General features: G+C 36.4%; 1 protein-coding gene across 2 annotated transcripts in view; it reads left to right on the top strand.

Annotated features, from left to right (window-relative positions):
- Positions 1-609: 609 nt before the first annotated feature.
- The window catches only part of BBS7 (Bardet-Biedl syndrome 7), a 43,386-nt gene continuing 19,443 nt past the window's right edge, over positions 610-24,552 (top strand). For both annotated transcript variants that reach the window (XM_061192016.1, XM_061192015.1), the window contains exons 1-10: positions 610-766; positions 2,398-2,463; positions 5,000-5,062; positions 6,448-6,623; positions 14,296-14,482; positions 16,656-16,728; positions 17,165-17,281; positions 19,093-19,223; positions 23,603-23,687; positions 24,429-24,531. In XM_061192016.1, coding sequence (XP_061047999.1) covers positions 731-766; positions 2,398-2,463; positions 5,000-5,062; positions 6,448-6,623; positions 14,296-14,482; positions 16,656-16,728; positions 17,165-17,281; positions 19,093-19,223; positions 23,603-23,687; positions 24,429-24,531 — 1,037 coding nt within the window. In that variant the 5' untranslated portion in view covers positions 610-730. The remainder of the gene's footprint in view (positions 767-2,397; positions 2,464-4,999; positions 5,063-6,447; positions 6,624-14,295; positions 14,483-16,655; positions 16,729-17,164; positions 17,282-19,092; positions 19,224-23,602; positions 23,688-24,428; positions 24,532-24,552) is intronic.

A 24,552-nucleotide genomic window follows, 5' to 3' on the forward strand; every position in this document is an offset into this window, starting at 1 on the left:
CAGTGAATAGATTTGCAAACAAAGCCAGTCTTTTTACTTTTCTTTATTTTGGAAAATAGCTATTTTTCATTAAAATATTTATATAATGAGTTCATTATTTTTTTCAATATATTTTTTAGAAACTTAGTTCTAATTTCTAATATGGTAAATATCAATAGATAATTCATATAACCAAAAGGTCTTTGGGGTCCTGGGGTCCTAGGGCCAAAAGTTTGAGAACTCCTATGCTGCTGTAAGCTAACTCCTATGGCGGTGAAACCTAATTCTTTCAGGGATCCTTTCTAGTGGCGGTGAAACAGGTCAGAATCTACCAGGGCTTCAAGTCAAGGCTCTACACAGAAAAGACTTAAGACTTGGGGCTCAGGGCAGTGGCGGAGGCGTAGCCAAGACTGCGTCTCCGGTCTCCCTGGAAACCACCCTTCTCAGGTCTCCTGGACCTCGCCCTCCGTTCCTCTCCGCTTCTCATTGGAGCGGGTTAAGTCAGTGGGCGGTCTGTCAGGAGGGGGGTGGGGCTTCATTTCCATCCGGGGCCCTCTCGCAGGAACGTACGGACGTCACGCAGGACGCCGCTGCCCTGACGCTCCGCCTTTGCATCCCCCACTGAGCCCTTAGTAGCTGGCGTTGGCCCGCGGGTGGGAAGCGAGCTTTTTCCCTTTGGAGGCCTGGGGTCCCGCAGCCTCTACCCCACCTGTCCTGGCCCGGCGCTGCCCAGCGCGTCCGTGCCTCCGTTATGGATCTGAATTTAAACCGAGCGGATTATTTACAGGTAAACCTGAGGGGTTGGGGCGGTCGCCGCGCGGGGTGAGCTGCGCTCCCTGAGAGGATTCGATCCTTCCACTGGCGTCTGTTGGGGTGTCTCGGCGCCGACGCGGCGGCACAGGAGCGGATCTGGGTGCCACCCTCCAGACACCTTGCTCACGGGCAACTCCGGCTTGTTGGTGACGGTCCACGGGGACTTGGAAAGAGGGAGCCCGCGCCCCCGCGGTGCTGGCGTCTGCCAGGTCCTGAAGATGCTCCGAATGTCCTGATGCGCTCCCGGATTCCTCCCCGGGGCCCTTCTCCTCCTCCCCGGCTGCAGCTTCTAACTCCCTGATCTCCATCTGTACCCAGTCCCTTCTGCCCATCGCCAGACACCTGTTTCTTACTGTGAGCTGGACCCCACGAGCCAGATCATAATAAAAGCAGTGACAGCCGTTTTCGAGCGTCTAGTTTATTCTCAGATCTTAACACACGTACATATATTTAATCCTCATAAAAATTCCCAAAGTAGGTACATGAGGATCAAGAGGCGCAGAGAAGGTGATTTACACGATAGCGAAAAGGATGGAGTTCCTATTTGAAACAAAGTCTCTGACTCCAGAGCTGGTGTTCCTTCTGTTACACCACCCTGCCTCTCAGTATTTCAGCCCTAGACTTTCTCTCCTTCTCCATCTCCTTTTTCAGTAATCCTATTTTGGCTAATGGTACAAATGTTTGTCCTGTCACTTTCCTTGAGAGTCATGCTAGGTACTTCCCACCTTAATATCTTCCATATCCATCTGGTCACCACATTTTGCTGCTTTTATCTCCTAAATATCTCATGAATCTGTCCCATTTGCTCCCTCCATCTCTGTTACCCCTAGTTCAGTCCTCATCTTCTCTTGCTTGGATAATTGAAATAGCTCCTAGCCTCCAGCTTACCTCCCTCCAAGCCATCCTTCACATCATTGCTAGATTGATGTTTCAAAAATATGAATCAGATTAAACTTTAATACTACTCCCTAGAATACAGAATTAAAGGATAGACCTATACTATATGTAAATTCTTTCGTGGTCTGTTGTCTCCTCCAGTTTCTCTCTCTTTGGTCCCATTCTCCTGCCCTAACCATGCACCACTAGTGACAGTGCCCTGCAGAGCAAACCGTGCTGTTTTCATCTTCTGTACCTCTTGTAAAATAATCTTCATCATCAGTTAGATTGGATGTCATTGTCATCAGCATGGTGGTATTTTAGCTAAAATCTTTTATGTTTCATTTTCAATAATAACGAATCTATTTCCAAAGATTTTAAATTACAAACACACTTTAACAACTGTATGAAGTTGTAAAAGAAGGCTTATAGAAATATTTTTTTGGTGTGAAGTATCTTACCAGTAATGCCACGTTATTATTTTTGACCTGACAACTTTATAGCATAAATTTTACTATTTTTGATTGTTTCCTGTATTCTGACTTTTGTAGCATATTTCATTAGAAAAGTTCGTTGCTGATAATAATTATTTCATATCACTAATTAATTGCAATAAAAAAACTGAGGCTTACTATGATTAGAATCTGCTGGTCCTTTTAATCTCTGATTTAATAACTTCAAATTAGTGTATCAGAAATCACTCACCAGGCAGCTGATGTGTTTCCTTAGGTGGGAGTGACCTCTCAGAAGACTATGAAGCTGCTTCCTGCTTCAAGATATAGAGCCACACAAAAGGTAACGTAGAGATACTGATTTCTCCATATCTCTTCAGCTCTGACAGAGGAGAGGGTTATATTTCCTTCATTATTGATAAGTTTTTTTTTAAATTCCAAGGCTAAAATGGAAATGAATTTCTTTTCATTTGAACAGAGATTGGAATACCAAGGGACATTTATAGACAGTAAGTTTCTTGGACATTATAATTATTATGTACAATTAGTAAATAGTATAAGCAAACTAGTTGAAAACCATATTCCACTTTTCTGGTAATAATTTACCCTGTGTGTACTTGTGTGTACCAGATTGTGTATATGAAAAAAGAAATAAAAAACACAATAGATTGTAGAGAAAATGCTTTTTAAAAACTTTATCATATTTTTAAGAGTAATTAAATATATTGATGTTAATCTTTACATTTAACTAACAATATTGATTATTTTTATAGAAATATTAATCCTGTGATTTCCATAAGACAATTATAATTTCTTGGTAGACTAGTAGGATATTTTAATAGCTGCAAAATAAATACAGTATTCCTATATATTAACATTTTATCAGGATAAATCAACAGATTTTTGATTGTCATTTTTTGTATTCACTCAACTAGAGCAACACTTCTCAAACTTTTTGGTCTCAGGACTCTTTTACACTTTTTTTTTAAAAGATCATTTTATTATTTTATTTATTTTTTATTGAAATATAGTTGGTGTACAATATTATATGTTACAGGTGTACAATATAGTGATTCATAATTTTTCAAGGTTATATTCCATTTATAGTTATTATAAAATATTGGCTATATTCCCTGTGTTATACTATATATCCTTGTAGCTTATTTTATACTTAGTAGTTTGTATCTCTTAATACCCTACTCCTGTGTTGCCCCTCCTCCTTCCCTCTCCCCACTGGTAACCACTGGTAGTTTGTTTTCTATATCTGTGAGTCTGCTACTTTTTTTTTTTAATATTCACTAGTTTGTTGTATTTTTTAGATTCCACATACAAATGTCATCATACAGTTTGTCTTTCTCTGTCTGACTTATTTCACTTAGCATAATGCCCTCCAAGTCCATCCATGTTGTTGCAAAAGGCAAAATTTCATTCTTTTTTATGGCTGAGTAGTATTCTTTATCCATCATCTGTTGACGGACGCTTAGGTTCCTTCCATATCTTGGCAATTGTAAATAATGCTGCTGTGAACATTAGGGTGCATGTATCTTTTCGAATTCATGGTCTTGTTTTTTTTTGGATATATACCCAGGAGTGGCATTGCTGGGTCATATGGTAGTTCTATTTTTAGTTGTTTGAGGAACCTCCGTACTGTTCTCCACTGTGGCTGTACCAATTTACATTCCCACCAACAGTGTATGAGGGTTTCCCTTTTCTGCACATCCTCGCCAACATTTGTTATTTGTGTTCTTTTTGATGATAGCCATTCTGACTGGTGTGAGGTGATATCTCATTGTGGTTTTGATTTGCATTTCCTTGATGATTAGCTTTCCCTGATGATTAGAGGTGTTGAGCATGTTTTCATGTGCCTGTTGGCCGTTTGCATTTCCTCTTTGGAAAAATGTCTGTTTAGGTCTTCTGCCCATTTTTTAATCAGGTTGTTTGTTATTTTTTATGTTAAGTTGTATGAGCTGCTTAAATATTTTGGATATTAACCCCTTATTGGTCTTATTATTTGCAAATACTTTCTCCCATTCGATAGGTTGTCTTTTCATTTTTTTGATGGCTTCCTTTGCTTTGCAAAAGCTTTTAAGTTTAATTAGGTAAATCAACTATACGTCAATAAAAATAAAAAATAAAAAGTTTTAAAAATATCAACTAGGTCTGTCACAACCTCATTTTGATAATTTTTTTTTATATATAAATTTATTTATTTATTTTTGGCTACATTGGGTCTTTGTTGCTGCGTGCAGGCTTTCTCTAGTTGCGGTGAGTGGAAGCTACTCTTTGCTGTGGTGTGCAGGCTTCTCATTGCGGTGGCTTCTCTTGTTGCAGAGCATGGGCTCTAGGCGCGCAGGCTTCAGTAGTTGTGGCACTCGGGCTCAGTAGTTGTGGCTCGCGGGCTCTAGAGCTCATGCTCAGTAGTTGTGGCGCATGGGCTTAGCTGCTCCGTGGCATGTGGGATCTTCCCGGACCAGGGCTCGAACCCGTGTCCCCTTCATTCGGAGGCGGACTCTTAACCACTGCGCCACCAGGGAAGTGCCTGATAATGTTTTAAAAGTTAATCTTAAAATGTTCTTATGCTCCAGTTAAGGGAAAAAAAAAAAAATTGCCTCCTTGCCATTTCTGTCTCTATTTTCTTGTTCTGTTTACCTTGTAGGAACAGAACAGAAAGCCAGCTACTTCCATAACAACTCTTCATAGCCTTCTCTTTGGCCCTTTCTTACAATTCTTTGGTGGATATTTTTTGTGGGGATGTCTTTACTAGATTTTCTGATCTCTACTTTTAAAATCATAATTTATATATTGAGAATCTTGTTTTCCCCATATAAGTTAGTAGGGCATAATAACAGTAATTTTAGATTCTCTTCAATCTGTTACAGGTGGTTGTTGGAGATCATGATGGAGTAGTTATGTGCTTTGGCATGAAGAAGGGAGAAGCAGTGGTATGTGTACCTTTTGAATACTCCTACATTAAAATTTTTTCTAAAGCATAATGAAAAATAGGTTGAGGGAAGTAGTCATATGAAGTATGAGGCTACAGGCAGCATGAGAGTCATTTGCTAGCCGTTTGTAAAACACCTTTGACAGCCTAGGGTGATATACTAGTTTTTTATGCTGTGTAACAAGTTACCTCAAATTTAGGGGCTTAAGAGGAAACACATTTATTATCTCACGGGACAGGAGTCCAAGCTCGAGGCCTCATGTGCCTGCAACACAGGTACAGCCAGGCTCTGTTTCTTTCTGGAGCTCAGGGTCCTGTTCCAAGCCCATGTAGTTGTTGGAAGAATCCAGTTCTTTACTGTTGTTGGACTGAGGTCCCCACTTTATTGCTGTCCATAAGCCAGGGCTTGCTTTCAGCGTCCTGAGGCCCCCCACAGTTCCTTGCCATGTGCTCTTCTCACAGGCCCTCTCACAACATGGTGAACTGCTTCTTCAGGCCAACAGGGAAATCTGTCCAGTCTGCTGAGATGGAGTCTTATACAACAGTGTAACATGGACGTGACCATCGCATCACCTTTGCCACTTAATATAGCCTAACCAAGGAAGTGAGTTTTACATCATCATATTCCCAGATCATAGTTTACAAGTGATGGGTCTGAGATGTGAACTCTTATATTCATTCTACATTATATGAAATTTGCAAAAAGATGAAGAGGGTAAAAACTATCAGAAACTCAGTGTTTCCATTGTTCATATATCCTTCCAGATATTTTATTCTCTGTGTATAAGTCATTGACGGTGAAGGGAAGAAACTGATGCCAATAATAAAATAGAAAATAACGAGGAATAAACTAAGGATGCAAATGTTTCCAATTAAATAGAGAGATATGAAGTTATATGCTCAGGTTTTCAGTAAATTCTACAGTCCTTTATTTATACTACTAAAATTTATAAAATTGTAAGGGAACCAGGAGAGATTAGTTTTAAAAAGATGATTAGGGTATAAAAACATGTCCACTGGAACCAGCTGAGGAATCTTGGTAAAATGCAGATTCTCATTCAGTAGATCTGGGGTTGGGCCTGAGAGTCTGCATTTCTAATAAGGTAAGTGATGCTAATGCTGCTGCTTAGCGAACCCTACTTTGAGTTGCAAGAGTTTAGATTTTAATGATGTCATTGAAATGCAATGTGTGTGGGAATAAACGTTGCAAAGTTTGAAGATATTTAGCAAAAAACCCAGAAGACCACTGGATACATTTGTATCTAAAGGTGTTCCTATTTAGAACTATAATATTTTGTAAGTTTAAAATCACCGCATTTTTTATGGTAAAAGAAAATACTTGGAGTAAATTTGTGTACTTAATTTTTTCCTTAATGATTTTTGCAGACAGTCTTCAAGACTTTACCTGGGCAGAAGATTGCAAGATTGGAACTAGGAGGGGTTCTTAACACGCCCCAGGAGAAAATTTTTATTGCTGCAGGATCTGAAATTAGAGGCTTCACAAAGAGAGGAAAACAGTTTCTCTCTTTTGAAACAAACCTCACTGAAAGCATTAAAGCTATGTATGTTTATTCTCTTTTTTATTTTTACATGTCCATTTACAATATTTTGGATAGGTGACAAACATCAGATTAAGTATCACATCTTAGTAGGTTATCTGGGAAATAATTAAAGATACTTTATTAGTCGGAAATTAAATTTGACCTGGAGTCAATACAGAATCAATTGGGTGTTGAAATCTTATCTTTTTAAGACATTTATAGTACTTATAGCTTCATTTTTGACTAGTTAGTTCAGTTAAGATTCATCATCAAAGTATAAAAGAAGTGAAAGAAAATCTCCAGATATTTAGGTTCCTGTTGCTTTGCTGTCTCTGGTGGTTCTGATTTTGAGGTAGCATCATTTTGTTAAAAGGCTGGCCATCAAAGTTAATGACTACCAAAAAGGTATAATTTCAGGTGAGTCAGGTAAGACTCTAAGAGAAAAATAGCTTCCTTAATGGCTTCCTGTTATGTGAAATTTTGCAATTAAAATTTTAGTTTTTGAATCATGGAGAACTGGAAGAGGCTTTAAAGTTTATCTAATCCACTGTTCTTCAAACCTGCTACTTAGGAGAATCCCTTGGAAGCTTTAAACAATAGATTCCTTGTCCTACCTCATACCTGTAGAATCAGAATTATTAGGAGTAGGTTAAAAGAACAGTTTTTCATTTGAATCCTATGCAGCCATGTTATATAAGCAGCCAGACCTTGGTTTGGAAACTACTGATCCAGAGTTCTATTAATGTATAGCTGTCCTATGTAATTCTGTATAATGCACAGCACGTGTCCTGATGTCTGGGCTGTAAAACTTAGGTTTGGTGAGATTAGATAAGAATTAAACAATGGCAAATGGAAGTAATTTCAGTGGCTTAATAACAGTATCATTCTTTTGAAATGCTTTTCTAGATAGACATGGCCAGTGATAATTGTGAAATACTAAAACAAAAGTAGCTAATTATTAGCATACCTCCACATTCAGAAAGGTATATGGGTTGAGGTATGAGGAAGCTAAGGAGTTTCCCAGCCAATAGTCTCTTTAGCTAGTTTCTTAAATGTTTTTACTGGAGTGACAGAGGTAGGATGGAAAGGTTCTTTACTCAGTTTTTGAAAATTTATTATCTGAATCTCCACATTGATAAGGTTGCGTGGGAAAACAAGATTATAACTTGACAATATTCAGTAAGAAAACTGACCACTTATAAAATTGATTACCACTCATTAATCCTTCCCTGCTTATAATGCAGATGGATTTGAAAATGAAATTTCAAATCTTGTAAGAGATTTAGAATTTCATTAAGTTGATAAAAATTATATTAAGAGAACCTTTCATTTATTTATTTATTTTAAACAGCAGGTTCTTATTAGTTATCTATTTTATACATATTAGTGTATATATGTCAAACCCAATTCATCCCACAACCACCAGCCCCCCGCTACTTTTCCCCCTTGGTATCCATACGTTTGTTCCCTACATCTGTGTCTCTATTTCTGCCCTGCAAACCGGTTCATCTGTACCATTTTTCTAGGTTCCACATATATGCGTTAATATATGATATTTGTTTTTCTCTTTCTGACTTACTAGACTCTGTATGACAGTCTCTAGATCCATCCACCTCTCTACAAATGACCCAATTTCGTTCCCTTTTATGGCTGAGTAATATTCCGTTGTATATATGTACCACATCTTCTTTATCCATTCATCTGCTGATGGGCATTTAGGTTGCTTCCATGACCTGGCTATTGTAAATAGTGCTGCAATGAACATTGGGATTCATGTGTCTCTTTGAATTATGGTTTTCTCTGGGTATATGCCCAGTAGTGAGATTGCTGGGTCATATGGTAATTCTATTTTTAGTTTTTTAAGGATCCTTCATACTGTTCTCCATAGTGGCTGTATCAATTTACATTCCCACCAACAGTGCAAGAGGGTTCCCTTTTCTCCACACCCTCTCCAGCATTTGTTGTTTGTAGATTTTCTGATGATGCCCATTCTAACTGGTGTGAGGTGATAGCTCATTGTAGTTTTGATTTGCATTTCTATAATAATTAGTGATGTTGAACAGCTTTTCATGTGCTTCTTGGCCATCTGTATGTCTTCTTTGGAGAAATGTCTATTTAGGTCTTCTGCCCATTTTTGGATTGGGTTGTTTTTTTTTTAATATTGAGCTGCATGAGCTGTTTATATATTTTGGAGATTAATCCTTTGTCCATTGATTCATGTGCAAATATTTTCTCCCATTCTGAGGGTTCTCTTTTTGTCTTGTTTGTAGCTTCCTTTGCTTTGCAAAAGCTTTTAAGTTTTATTAGGTCCCATTTGTTTGTTTTCGTTTTTATTTCCATTACTCTAGGAGGTGGATCAAAAAAGATCTTGCTGTGATTTATGTCAAAGAGTGTTCTTCTTATGTTTTCCTCTAAGAGTTTTTTTTTTTTTTTAAATTTAGGAGAATCTCTGCTTTCCGAGGCCTTTATTATTTATTTATTTTTTTGGGTGTGTTGGGTCTTTGTTTCTGTGCGAGGGCTTTCTCTAGTTGCGGCGAGTGGGGGCCACTCTTCATCGCGGTGCACAGGCCTCTCACTGTCGCGGCCTCTCTTGTTGCGGAGCACAGGCTCCAGACGCGCAGGCTCAGTAGTTGTGGCTCACGGGCCTAGTTGCTCTGCGGAATGTGGGATCTTCCCAGACCAGGGCTCGAACCCGTGTCCCCTGCATTGGCAGGCAGATTCTCAACCACTGCGCCACCAGGGAAGCCCTCCTCTAAGAGTTTTATAGCATCCGGTCTTACATTTAGGTCTCTAATCCATTTTGAGTTTATTTTTGTGTATGGCATTAGGGAGTGTTCTAATTTCATTCTATTACATGTAGCTGTCCAGTTTTCCCAGCACCACTTATTGAAGAGACTGTCTTTTCTCCATTGTATATCCTTGCCTCCTTTGTCATAGATTAGTTGACCATAGGTGTGTGGGTTTTTCTCTGGGCTTTCTATCCTGTTCCGTTGACCTATATTTCTGTTTTTGTGCCAATACCACATTGTCTTGATTACTGTAGCTTTGTAGTATAGTCTGAAGTCAGGGAGTCTGATTCCTCCAGCTCCGTTTTTTTCCCTCAAAACTGCTTTGGCTATTCGGGGTCTTTTGTGTCTCCATACACATTTAAAAATTTTTTGTTCTATTTCTGTAAAAAATGCCACTGGTAATTTGATAGGGATTGCATTGAATCTGTAGATTGCCCTGGGTAGTATAGTCATTTTCACAATATTGATTCTTCCAATCCATGAACATGGTGTATCTCTCCATCTGTTTGTATCATCTTTAATTTCTTTCATCAGTGTCTTATACTTCTCTGCATACAGGTCTTTTACCTCCTTAGGTAGCTTTATTCCTAGGTATTTTATTCTTTTTCTTGCAGTGGTGAATGGGATTGTTTCCTTAACTTCTCTTTCTGATCTTTCGTTGTTAGTGTATAGGAATGCAAGAGATTTCTGTGCATCAATTTTATATCCTGCAACTTTACCAAATTCATTGATTAGCTCTAGTAGTTTTCTGGTGGCATCTTTAGGATTCTCTATGTATAGTATCATGTCATCTGCAAACAGTGACAGTTTTACTTCTTCTTTTCCAATTTGTATTCCTTTTATTTTTTTTTCTTCTCTGATTGCTGTGGCTGGGACTGCCAAAACTGTGTTGAATAATAGTGGCAAGAGTGGCCATCCTTGTCTTGTTCCTGATCTTAGAGGAAATGCTTTCAGTTTTTCACCATTGAGAATGATGTTTGCTGTGGGTTTGTCATTTATGGCGTTTATTATGTTGAGGTAAGTTCTCTCTATGCCCACTTTCTGGAGAGTTTTTATCATAAATGGGTGTTGAATTTTGTCAAAAGCTTTTTCTGCATCTATTGAGATGATCATATGGTTTTTCTCCTTCAATTTGTTAATATGGTGTATCACATTGATTGATTTACGTATATTGAAGAATTCTTGCATCCCTGGGATAAATTCCACTTGATCATGGTGTATGATCCTTTTAATGTGTTGTTGGATTCTGTTTGCTAGTATTTCGTTGAGGATTTTTGCACTATATTCATCAGTAATATTGGTCTGTAATTTTCTTTTTTTGTAGTATCTTTGGTTTTGGTATCAGGGTATTGGTGGCCTCATAGAATGAATTTGGGAGTGTTCCTTCCTCTGCAATTTTTGGAAGAGTTTGAGAAGGATGAGTGTTAGGTCTTCTCTAAATGTTTGCTAGAATTCACCTCTGAAGCCATCTGGCCCTGGACTTTTGTTTGTTAGAAGATTTTTAATCACAGTTTCAATTTCATTACTTGTGATTGTTCTGTTCATATTTTCTGTTTCTTCCTGGTTCAGTCTAGGAAGGTTATACCTTTCTAAGGATTTGTCCATTTCTTCCAAGTTGTCCATTTTATTGGCATAGAGTTGCTTGTAGTAGTCTCTTATGATGCTTTGTATTTCTGTGGTGTCCATTGTAACTTCTCCTTTTTCATTTCTAATTTTATTGATTTGAGTCCTCTCCCTCTTCTTCTTGAGGAGTCTGGCTAAAGGTTTATCAATTTTGTTTATCTTCTCAAAGAACCAGCTTTTAATTTTATTGATCTTTGCTATTGTTTTCTTTGTTTCTATTTCATTTATTTCTGCTCTGGTCTTTATGATTTCTTTCCTTCCACTAACTTTGGGTTTGTTTGTTCTTCTTTCTCTAGCTCCTTTAGGTGTAAAGTTAGATTGTTTATTTGAGGTTTTTCTTGTTTCTTGAGGTAGGCTTCTATAGCTGTAAACTTCCCTCTTAGAACTGCGTCTGCTGCATCCCATAGGTTTTGGATCGTCGTGTTTTCATCGTCATTTGTCTCTAGGTATTTTTTGATTTCCTCTTTGATTTCTTCAGTGATCTCTTGGTTATTAAGTAGTGTATTGTTTAGCCTCCATGTGTTTGTGTTTTTTACATTTTTTTTCCCTGTAATTGATTTCTAATCTCATAGCGTTGTGGTTGGAAAAGATGCTTGATATGATTTCAATTTTCTTAAATTTACTGAGGCTTGATGTGTGACCCAAGATGTGATCTATCCTGGAGAATGTTCCGTGTGCACTTGAGGAGAAAGTGTAATCTGCTGTTTTTGGATGGAATGTCCTATAAAAATCAGTTAAATCTATCTGGTCTATATTGTCAGTTAAAGCTTGTGTTTCCTTATTAATTTTATGTGTGGATGATCTGTCCATTGGTGTAAGTGAGGTGTTAAAGTCCCCCACTATTATTGTGTTACTGTCGATTTTCTCTCTTATAGCTGTTAGCAGTTGCCTTATCTATTGAGGTGCTCCTATGTTGGGTGCATATATATTTATAATTGTTATATCTTCTTGGATTAATCCCTTCATCATTATGTAGTGTCCTTCCTTGTCTCTTGTAACATTCTTTATTTTAAAGTCTATTTTATCTCATATGAGTATTGCTACTCCAGCTTTCCTTTGATTTCCATTTGCATGGAATATCTTTTTCCATCCCCTCACTTTGTCTGTATGTGTTCCTAGGTCTGAAGTGGGTCTCTTATAGGCAGCATATATGGGTCTTGTTTTTGTATCTATTCAGCAAGCCTGTGTCTTTTGGTTGGAGCATTTAATCCACTCACGTTTAAGGTAATTATCGATATGTATGTTCCTAATACCGTTTTCTTAATTGTCATGGGTTTGTTTTTGTAGGTCCTTTTCTTCTCTTGTGTTTCCCACTTAGAAAAGTTCTTTTAGCATTTGTTGTAGAGCTGGTTTGGTGGTGCTGAATTCTCTTAGCTTTTGCTTGTCTGTAAAGCTTTTGATTTCTCCATCGAATCTGAATGAGATCCTTGCTGGGTAGAGTAATCTTGGTTGTAGGTTCTTCCCTTTCATCACTTTAAATATATCTTGCCACTCCCTTCTGGCCTGTAGAGCTTCTGCTGAGGTATCAGCTGTTAACCTTATGGGAGTTCCCTTGTATATTATTTGTCATTTTTCCCTTGTTGCTTTCAATAATTTTTCTTTTTCTTTAGTTTTTGCCAATTTGATTACTGTGTGTCTCCGCTTGTTTCTCCTTGGGTTATCCTATGTGGGACTCTCTGCGCTTCCTGGACTTGGGTGGCTATTTCCTTTCCCATGTTAGGGAAGTTTTCGACTATAATCTCTTCAAATATTTTCTCGGGTCCTTTCTCTCTCTCTTCTCCTTCTGGGACCCCTATAATGTGGATGTTGTTATGTTTAATGTTGTCCCGGAGGTCTCTTAGGCTGTCTTCATTTCTTTTCATTCTTTTTTCTTTATTCTGTTCTGCAGCAGTGAATTCCACCATTCTGTCTTCCAGGTCACTTATCCGTTCTTCTGCCTCAGTTATTCTTCTATTGATTCCTTCTAGTGTAGTTTTCATTTCAGTTATTGTATTGTTCATCTCTGTTTGTTTGTTCTTGAATCCTTCTAGGTCTTTGTTAAACATTTCTTGCATCTTCTCAATCTTTGCCTCCATTCTTTTTCCCAGGTCCTGGATCATCTTCACTATCAGTATTCTGAATTCTTTTTCTGGAAGGTTGCCTATCTCCACTCCATTTAGTTGTTTTTCTGGGGTTTTTCTTGTTCCTTCACCTGGCACAAAGTCCTCTGCCTTTTCATTTTGTCTATCTTTCTATGAATGAGGTTTTCCTTCCACAGGCTGCGGAATTGTAGTTCTTCTTGCTTTTGCTGTCTGCCCTCTATTAAGAGAACTTCTGAAATCGTATGCAGAGCCACAAAGTGAAGCCATTTGAAGAATAATTGAAGAAGAGAAAATCAATGAGGATCATTATAGGATATGGAATAATTTTAGTATCAAAAATTTTTTAAATAGACCTTAGAGGAGAGGAAAAATAGGTGAAACCGTCAATAAATACCTTCTTTATGATCACGTGGTGATAGCTATCTAGAAGTGAAGATAATATACTAGTATATAATTTTTGTCAAAAATTTTAGCTCCCCAGTGAAAACTTGATTCATTCTAAGAATTATAACATAGTTGTGATTCTTTAAATTTTGTTAAATATAATTTGAAATGAACTTATTATTTCTTTTCTCAAGTTAAAATTCTAATGAAGTCATTTTTTCCACTGTTTGTTATTTAGTTTCAAGTAGATTCAGTTCAAATAGCCTTATTCTATTCAGTGTGGTAGTAAGAAAGCTAACTGTAGAGTTAAAAACTGAGTTGCAGTCCAGTCTACTGTCTACTAGTTCCGTGCCTTTATGCAAGTTACTTAACATTTTATTACTCTCCTTAAGGAATAATAATGGTCCCTAGTTTATAGAGTTATGAGGGTTGAACTAATACATGTAAGTCACTTAGGACAGTGCTTGGCACATAGTACACATTCAAAAAAGTTACTTTTTGATATATTAATTGTCTTCAGATATAGACAATTAATATTACCATTATCTTGTCTTTGTTTTCAGTTTTTCTGAGCTCAATTTTTGAGAAGCCTGAGGTCTGTAGAACCTCTTTTTCAGCTTTCAAAATCAATGCTTTACCAAAAGGCTAGAAATTAAGTGGGAGAAATGAAAACAAAAAGTGTCCTCTGAGTCTGTGATAAAATGATGGTAAAATGTATATAAATAAACTTTATTTTCATCTCTGAAAATAATTCAGGAGCTTCCTATGCTTATTTTTTTAAATGTTGATATCTTAAATTACTTTTAATATTCTCAGGCACATATCTGGCTCAGACCTTTTTCTCAGTGCAAGTTACATCTATAACCATTATTGTGACTGCAAAGACCAACATTATTACCTTTCTGGAGACAAAATCAATGACGTCATCTGCCTTCCAGTGGAAAGAGTACTTCGTGATGTACCAGTGTTGGCCTGCCAGGACAGAGTACTCAGAGTTTTACAGGTTGCTGTTATTTGCATTTTTATAGTTTTTCATACTTTAGGTAAAAAATTATTGCTAAGCAGTGTATACTTGAGATAAATTACTTTAGTGACTACTACCACTTTAAATATCCTAAAATTATATCTTGAAAATTTTTTTTAATATTTTAATTGACAAACTAATTTTTATTTTTTTTACTTGAGGCAGATGTGTAGAAATCTTTGACAAGTTTTTAGAGAGGCATGTATGGAAGAAAGGACACTTTTCCCCCCACACATAATATCTGAGTTAGTACAGTAAGAATCTAATGCCTTTGCTACAGGGAACCCTTCCTAGCTTTTCCTTTTTTTTTTTTTTTTATTTCCTCCATCACCCTCCCCTCTCCCAAAAAATCAAATTAAAGGAGGAAATTGGGTTGGGGAAAGGGTGTTAGGCTTTAACAGGAGAGAGTTGAGATCAGGGTTGTATCATTTGAATTTACCCAGCATTTATGACAGTATGTTGAACAGAATAAGCACTCAGTAAATGTTTGAAAAAGCATCTACTATCTTTATATTTCTATTAAAAACCATGATTGGCTAAACAACTACTTAAGGCCATTGTTATTAGTAGTACTAATTACAACTGTCTTCTTGAAAGTGACTTTTTTTTTTGGCCGCGCCACACGGCTTGCGGGATCTTAGTTCCCAGACCAGGGATTGAACCCAGACCCTTGGCAGTGAAATCGCTGAGTCCTAACCAGTGGACCAGCAGGGAATTCCGAAAGTGACTTTCAATAAAAAAGACGTACCCTCTCTCTCTTTCTCTTTCTCTCTCTCTCTCTCTCACACATACACACACACACACCCCCCAGGACCCATAAAACAAAGTTTAGATGTAAATAACATATAACAAGTGGATTAATTGGATCAAAATTTAGGATGATAGTGCAATTGAACAAAAAGTCTAGCTGTTTATTCTGTGCCACCAAAGGCTATCTCACTCTTTGGAATTTCATAGTTAGATGGCCTGTCTTGGCACCAGCCCTTTTATAGAAGACGAAATCCAGTGGTTCTATGAAGTTCTTTTTTTTTTTTCTCTATGGGGAATTAAAGTAATGTTCAAGGTTCACTCTAGGGGCGTGAATGATTAATTTCTCCCCCAGCCTATGCTCCCAAATATGAGTTGTTTGAATAAGGCTTTTAACGAGTTGGCTCACACCCATTTAGAAATTGATCTGGCTGAATTCTAGGATTCTGCTTTGTTTAACAGATCCATATGCTAATTGTAAAAAAAAAACTCACTAAGGTTTTGTGGAAAGTAAAAAGTTGAAGTCTTTCCTCTGCCCTGCACACTTTTCCCCTACTCCCCCTTTACCTTTGTAGGCAATCTGTTACCCCAAAGGTAGCCTTTTTAAAGAGTTTTGTGTGTATTCTTTTGTGTCTATATAGTTACATGTAGATATCTGTGAATTTTTAATGTTTTTTTAAATAAAATATAAAGCATATGGCTCTTATATATTCTATATATATTTAAAATTATTAAACAATAATGGTATACCAGATTTACTGTAATTTTGCCAATGTTTTTTCATTGAGTGATTTATCATATTTTTTCTATGTGAATTTAATACTTCTACCTCATTCTTTAACAGCTTCACAAATACTATTCACAAATACTATGCATTATAAGTGACAAAATTGAAAAAAAGACAAATAAAAGGATTTAACTGTTCTCTTATCTAAATAGCAGGTCATTCTGCCTCTTACTTGAGTGGGTTTCGGAAATATCCAAAGGCAAGGCCAGAATTTTCCTTAGGAAGTAACTTTGAGTCTGTTTGAATGTGCTCTAAGTTAAAGCCCTTGAGTTAGACAGGACAGAAGGAACAACTTGTTCCTGGAAAGTTTTGATAGGGAAATTTACCAGTGTCAAGTTTTCAAGCAAACGAAGTACCTAAAGTGAAAAGTATTCAAAGTGGAGAATATTTGAAATATTTATTTCCTCACTCTTTATATTTTATATATGTATATTTTTATTATAAAATGAGTCGACATGTGCAGAATTGCTAACAAATAGAAGTTAATATTCACAATCTAGTTTTTTTCAGTAGTTTTATTCCAGGGTTCTTTATATGAATATTGATATTATCTATGAATACCTCTATTATTTTAAATTTGTCTTTTGTTTTAGTTTTAAAATACTTGTTCTCCTTCAGGGATCTGATGTGATGTATGAAATTGAAGTTCCTGGCCCACCTACTGTTTTAGCCCTACATAATGGAAATGGCGGTAATCAGAGCTTTATTTTTGACAATCAAATAAGGGAGTGAGTTACGTTATTTAAGTTTAGATATTTCAGGTTTTTTAATCATTTAACTATATATTAAGTGAAAATGGGAAATTTTAGGAAGAACATGAACTGGAATAGAGACAGTTGTCTTCTAACTTGCCAGTAGCTAACAGTAATGTGTTATTGAACTTTAATTTTTTAGTTTCCTCATCTTAAAATTAGTTGATGAGGAAAGGTCTTATCTCTTATGGTTATAAATTCTGTGAATGTATAACCATCCTTCTAAATTAAGTAAGTTAATTAAAATCTGTATTTTTTATAATATTTTATATGAGATTTTTACATGAAAGACAATACATATGAAAATATTTCAATTTTAAAGAAATAGTGTGAATTGTGGGGTAAATATAATATGTTGACTTTAAATATAACTAGGTGACTCTGGAGAAGACCTTTTGTATGGAACGTCAGATGGAAAACTTGGGCTTATTCAGATCACTACATCCAAACCAATACACAAGTGGGAAATGCGAAATGAGAAAAAGAGAGGAGGTATTTTTTTTTAATTAATTAATTAATTTATTTATTTATGGCTGCATTGGGTCTTCATTGCTGCACGTGGGCTTTCTCTAGTTGCGGCGAGCGGGGGCTATTCTTTGTTGTGGTGCGCGGGCTTCTCATTGTGGTGCCTTCTCTTGTTGCGGAGCACGGTCTCTAGGTGCGCGGGCTTCAGTAGTTGTGGCACGTGGGCTCAGTAGTAGTGGCTCATGGGCTCTAGAGTGCAGGCTCAGTAGTTGTGGCACATGGGCTTAGTTGCTCCGCGGCATGTGGCATCTTCCCAGACCAGAGCTCAAACCCGTATCCCCTGCATTGGCAGGCGGATTCTTAACCACTGCGCCACCAGGGAAGTCGGGGGGTATGTTTTTGATGTAATTCAGATTCTGAATTTCAGTGATTATTAAATAAAATATACTGGGAATTCCCTGGTGATTCAGTGGTTAGGACTCTGTGCTTTCACTTCCAAGGGCGTGGGTTCGATAGATAGATAAATAGGTCAACCTACATTATATAGTTCATTCTGTTTTATTTATTCATAATGTATAGCAGACTTAGCAATTTACAGAGCCCCCTCAGGTTTATTTACTGTTTGTTTATTTAGCAGGTCTATCATACTTTTGCCATAATTTTTAAAGTAAGATATGCTAATAGTAAATTGGGATGGATAGGCTTTTATGGACTAATGTCTATCTATAACATTAATCTATGCTCAAATCCATTTTTCGTTTTTTGCTGTAGGGAATTAATTGGGATTTGGGAGTACTTGGTGTGAGGCAAAGAAGTGCAGTCGGGTCAGGGAATATTCCTTTTTTCTAAGGAATTTATACCTTTCTAAGGGGAATTTATATCTGACTTGGTAGGTTTGGATGGCTATTTATAAGTACAGCATGAGATCTGATTGACAAGAAAACGTGTTAACAATGTAAAAGATTTAGGGGAAAAGAATGTCCAGGAAGAGGAAAAAATAAAGGCAGAGGACTTGAAGCAGAGGTAAACTCGATTCATTTGAGGAGAAGAAGGAAGACCAATGTGGCTAAATATATTCGTATGGCATGAGATGAAGTCACAGAGGTAGGGTAAGGCCAAATCACGTAGGTCCTCATGAGCCTTGGTAAAGGGGTTTGAATTTTAATCTAACTGTAGTGGGAAGTCATTGGAAAATTGTAAGTGGGGGTATGATGTGATCTAATTTACCAAACTAAAACAAAAACACTCCGTGGAGAGTGGGTTTGCAGGGATGCAGGTCAAAATTAGAGGCATGGAGTTCAATTGGGAAGTTATTGTTATAGTTCTTCTGTTTTGTTTTGTTTTTTAAATTTTTATTTATTTATTTATTTTTTTTTTATATTTGCCCGTGTTGGGTCTTTGTTGCTGCGCGCAGGCTTTCTCTAGTTGTGGCGAGCGGAGGCTACTCTTTGTTGCAGTGTGCGGGCTTCTCATTGTTGTGGCTTCTCTTGTTGCGGAGCACGGGCTCTAGGTGCGCGGGCTTCAGTAGTTGTAGCACGTGGGCTCCGTAGTTGTGGCGCACAGGCTCTAGAGCGCAGGCTCAGTAGTTGTGGCGCCTGGGCTTAGTTGCTCCGCAGCACGTGTGGATCTTCCTGGCCCAGGACTCAAACCCGTGTCCCCTGCATCAGCAGGCGGATTCTTAACCACTGCGCCACCAGGGAAGCCCTATAGTTGTTTTAATTTACCCTGGTTGTTTTTTTTGTACTCTGATTTGATATATATATTTTTTCATTCATATTTGGTATATTTTTTACTATAATATCAATTTTATTGATAACTTATCACTTACCTTTTTAAAGGTATTTTGTGTATTGACAGCTTTGACATTGTGGGTGATGGGGTTAAAGATTTACTTGTTGGAAGAGATGATGGAATGGTGGAAGTGTATAGTTTTGATAATGCAAATGAGCCTGTTCTACGATTTGATCAGGTAAGTTCACTTTTATAAAGACTATATATGCTTATTATTCATCAAACAATTATAGAGATGACTGACAGTTTGTGTTTTATTAAAGGAAATATATTAAAATCTTGTGTTTGGCTTAAAATATCTCTGCTTTGATATTATCAAAATCTTCTCTAGACTACTCTTTTTTTTTTTTTTTTCTAGACTACTCTTATGTTTGAATAAATGACTATTGCCCTCAAGCTGAACAATAAATTACTTTTTTACTTGATTTCTAAATACTGTATATCCAAATTATTAAATGTATTACCTTAGTTTCTATAATGCATAATAGATTACAGGAGTAACATTTATATGTTTAGGTAGCATAAATGAGATTGTGTTGTTTTAAAGTAATAAGGTTTTAGGAATAAACTTCGTATTGTTAAGACAATATCAAAAATATCCTTAAGCAGAGAGGGAAAAGTAGCAATTTCACTTCTCGCCACCCAAGATCCACAGTGTGAGAAGAAATACTAGATAAGAGTAATTTTTAGTTCACAAATTTTAAGTGTAATTAAGCTTGTTTATCCCAAGGTGCAGAGTCACATGGAGAAGCATTCTGGCATAAACTGAATCTTTCATTTTCATAAAGTGGTGTTCTCCTGTCCAGGGTTTCCCCATCCTGCCTCATGCATGATGTATTGAGGCTGTTTAACAATAGCAACAAAAAACCACAACTCAGCATGAACTTTTCTTTCTTTATCTAATTTCTCTAATAGTGGTAAAAGTTCTCCCAGTACTTACTTTAATTGCATATCAGTAAATAACAGATATTTTGGTACATAGATAAAGTATATTATTATATAGATAATATGGGGATAAAAACATTATACAACTTATTTTCTGGATTTATTTTGTACTTGTTCATCTTTCTTTGGTGCAAAAAGTTACCTTGCTAATGATGCAAATAATAGTTTAGGCTTAAAAGTACATAATAATCCTGGGTTGGTGATCTCCCATTTTTTTCTCATCAACCCCTGAGAAACTTTCCCATTTAGACCCCAAGTTTCCTCTTTGACTTCTATTCCAAACCCCAGTAATGACATAGCATGTCTCCCCTCTGCCATGTGTGGCACTAAGAATTCCTGTCTTCCCAATCTTTCTTCTGTTTGTCTGATGATAGAGGTACTGCTTCCGTGTTGTGTTAAGGCTGCGAATATGCTGCCTCATCTTGATTCATGACGTCACTCTCTTTATTGTTTTCCTAATCAGGAGAAGTCCTCTTATCTGACATAGTCTGGACTGATGGTCGGTTAATCAAAAAAGTTAAGGAGCAGATCATAAAAAGATAATATGTACATACCTTAAACATCACATTTTAATTTAAACTTATAAATATATATTTATTCACCAATATTTTGAGCAGTGACCAAGGTCTTTTCTTGTGAGTTCCCCTAATTGGCATTCCATGTTGTTACTTACATAAAGCATGTCTATACTATGTTGTCTAGGATCTCCTGTGTTATGGTTCTGTGACTGTTTTTTTTAAGGTGTAAGTTGAATTAACTAAATCTACAACTCCAAGACTTTTATAAAAAGGTACTTGAAGTACATAAGATAAATGAATTTCATTAAAATGTTGTATTGGCAAAAAACATGTAGAAATTAACAGTTTTTAAATTTTTGTAACTTTTTCTGAGTATATTAGGTTAAATAAGGTACTTCTAAGTGAGTGAAAGAGTAAGTTATAATTAATAGTCACTCAATAAACCACTCAGAAAGTGAGAATGTGTGTGACTCTATTGATTCGGTAAAACATTCTTCTGTAGTCAGCTGGTTTCCAGTGTTTTGCTTTCAATAAATAGAAGGAGGACCTAATCAAGGTGTCAGATGATACATCATTAAACATTTTCAGTGGTAGATCAGATGATTTTAGGTATGTAACTTGGAAGATATTTAAACAATAGAGTGAACTTTCTTTTTTTTTTTTTTTTTAAATTCTGTTTCTACCCCATGAGTCCTCCTCCCATTTCTTCTTCTTTTTTTTTAAACAGATTATTTTTAAAATTTATTTATTTATTTATGGCTGTGTTAGGTCTTCGTTTCTGTGGGAGGGCTTTCTCTAGTTGCGGCAAGCGGGGGCCACTCTTCATCGCGGTGCGCGGGCCTCTCACTATCGCAGCCTCTCGTTGCTGAGCACAGGCTCCAGACGCGCAGGCTCAGTAGTTGTGGCTCACGGGCCCAGTTGCTCCGCGGCATGTGGGATCTTCCCAGACCAGGGCTCGAACCCGTGTCCTCTGCATTGGCAGGCAGATTCTCAACCACTGTGCCACCAGGGAAGCCCCTAGAGTGAACTTTCTGCAACAAAATTTCTTTTAGTCTCATCAGTATCTTTATGGGACTAAGCTCAATTAGTGCTTCTATCTATGAAAATGAAAAAAAGGAATAGGACTGATGTTGAACTCAGTCTCATTCTATCAATATATAAATAATACTCACTTGTGATACATGAATAATTTAGAAGGAAAAAATGTCCCATTCGTCTCATGAGATACATTTCCTATAGAATTTTGTTTTAGTGGTTAGTTATTATTTAAAAATATAAAACATATATTTGTCGATCAATTGTGAAATACTAATAGTTAGGACAATAGAAATTTCTAATGCTTAGAGCTTTTTAATCACAGAAGATAAAAAACTTCTATTTCTTTTTTCTTGGTTGCAGAGAAGTATAAAAGAATTTCAAGCATATGAGTACATTACATTAAGATAAATATATGTGGGGGAAGTGGAGTGAAAATAGAAGTTCAGGGGACAATGTAAAAATTCCAGCTGTGAAAGAAGGATTTGTTTTTTCATTTTTAAGTCAATTGTGTATATAAATTTGTCTTGATATTTAGGTTCATTGGGTATTATTGGGATGTGATTATGTGACAGTTTTATTTTAAAATTAAAATCTCTAAAACTTCCAGACATTACATTCTTTGTAACTATTTAAAGTGGTGATGAAAATCTGAAAGTCAGTTTAAAAATGTACACAGGGATGGATGCAGTTTTGTTTGTTTGTTTTTTCAGAATTAACTTTAGCGAGAACATGAACAAAAAAGTTTGAAGAATTCTAGTGTATATGAAATCCACTGGGACACTTGTTAAAAATGCACCTATTGGGGAATTCCCTGGTGGTCCAGTGGTTAGGACTCTGCACTTCCTTTGCAGGGGGCACGGGTTCCATCCCTAGTCGGGGAGCTAAGATTCCTGCAAGATGTGCAGTGCGGCCAAAAAAAAAAAAATGCACCTATGAACCTAGCTTCATGCAAATGTATAATCAAACCTTTGTTACTTGAATCTCTCAGGTAATTAGCTCAGGAACAGCTACGATAGCCTGATTTGCAGAATAGCTCAGAGGTTTGCCTCCTACAGGGAGGATGAAGAGAACTATCATTTTTAATGCTGGTGTCCATTCCCTCTACCTTCTCCTTTAGGACAATGGTTCTGGGCCTTGCCTGGTAATAATTACCTGGCAGAGCTACTGGTCAAACCCATTAATGGGTTGCCAACACATTTTTTTTTAAATGAAAGAGAATAGGTTAGAATATATCAGAATATAACAAAAACCTTTTAAGTTATATCTGTTGTTGTATATGTTCATGTGTGAATTATACCAGCTTGCAATATGAAACTTATTGCTTGCTTTCCAAATAGCCTGAAAGCCACTGACCTAGAGTGCTTGTTAAAAATACAGATTCCTAGTTGACTCACCCAAGTGATTATTGTCAGACAAGTTTGGGAAGTATCGCTTAAAAGAGATATAAACCCTGAACCATCTGAAAAACTTGGTTTCTCTCCATAGTAGCAAATTGTCTAAAGGTTCCATGTAAGCTAGCATCTTCTTTATTCTTCTCAAAAACTATTTGGAGAAAACACATGAGAGGTGGTCTGTGGAATTCAGATAATAAACTAAATGTATTGAGAGTTTTACTCGTGTAATTTTTTTTTTTTTGGCCACGTGGCTTGTGGGATCCTAGTTTCCCGACAAGGGATGGAACCCGGGCCCCCTGCAGTGGAAGCATGGAGTCCTAACAACTGGACTTCCAGGGAATTTCCCCTTATGTCATTTTTTTTAAAAAAACTTATTTCTTTATATAAATAAATGATTTTGCTCATTAGATGACTACTGTAGCTGAGTGGTACACACAAATATATGAATCATTTTCAATCTTCTTTCCCCAAATTAAAAAGCACTGGAATTTTCAGCCATTTGTGCAGGATTTTCACCTTTCCAATCTCAGTGTCTACACATAATAAGTATTCAATAAATATATGTTGAATGTTGGGAGACAGGAAAATAAGTTTTGTGGCTTATTATTTCACATATCTGTGAAATTTTATTGATGATGTGCTTGTTCTTAAATTTATTTTAGACATTGTCTGAGAGTGTCACATCTATCCAGGGTGGTTGTGTAGGGAAAGATGGCTATGATGAAATCGTGGTATCCACATATTCAGGTAAGGTAAATGGTAATAGCTAGTTGAAGAAAGAATCAATAATAAAAAATATAAATTTAATAAATTGCTTTTGATGATTACTTTTTAAAATGTTTATTAGTAAGTCACTCTTACCTACAGCATTAAAAGCTTTAATGGTTAAAAAATAAGAAAGGAAGGAGTAAGTGTATTGATTTATAAAACAGTTAATATTTGAATAATACTTTTTAAAAGTGCTTAGTATATCTCTAGCATCTTTGAAAATTAAATGCTATCCTTTGGTTTAAAAAGAATTATTTACTGAAATTTAGTTTGTTTTGTTACTGTGTACATTTCTTATAAAACTTGCTTTTGAGTAGGTCATTTTTGTATTCTCACAATAGTTATATGAGAGTTTAACTGCCCATGAAAATAATTTTTGAAAGACAACTTTTATTCATCAGCCAGTTTTTGCATTTACTAGAATGTGTTGACTTATTCCATACTTGAAAACTAAAACTTTAAATTAAGAAGTGAAAGATTTCCTTAATCGTAGTATTACAATATTTCAGGCAAAACAAAAATGGTATCCAAAGTAATTTCTTTATGGTTTGAATATCTTCTAGCTTGATTTCTTTTGCGTTTTGTTTTGTCTTGTTTTTTGAAAAGAAATAAGTCCAAGACTAAGTGAGGTTGATGTTGGTGGACACAGGGGCATGTATCTTGGGTTTCTTTTAACACTAGCAGCACTTACTGGTGCACGATTGTAATTCATCTCTGCAGGCTGGGTTACAGGTCTGACAACAGAGCCTATTCATAAGGAAAGTGGACCAGGAGAAGAACTAAAAATTAATCAGGAGATGCAGAATAAAATTTCTTCTTTACGGTAATTTTGGATTTTTGTTTG

This window comes from Eubalaena glacialis, chromosome 5, assembly GCF_028564815.1.
Source record: "Eubalaena glacialis isolate mEubGla1 chromosome 5, mEubGla1.1.hap2.+ XY, whole genome shotgun sequence".
Lineage (NCBI taxonomy): Eukaryota > Metazoa > Chordata > Mammalia > Artiodactyla > Balaenidae > Eubalaena > Eubalaena glacialis.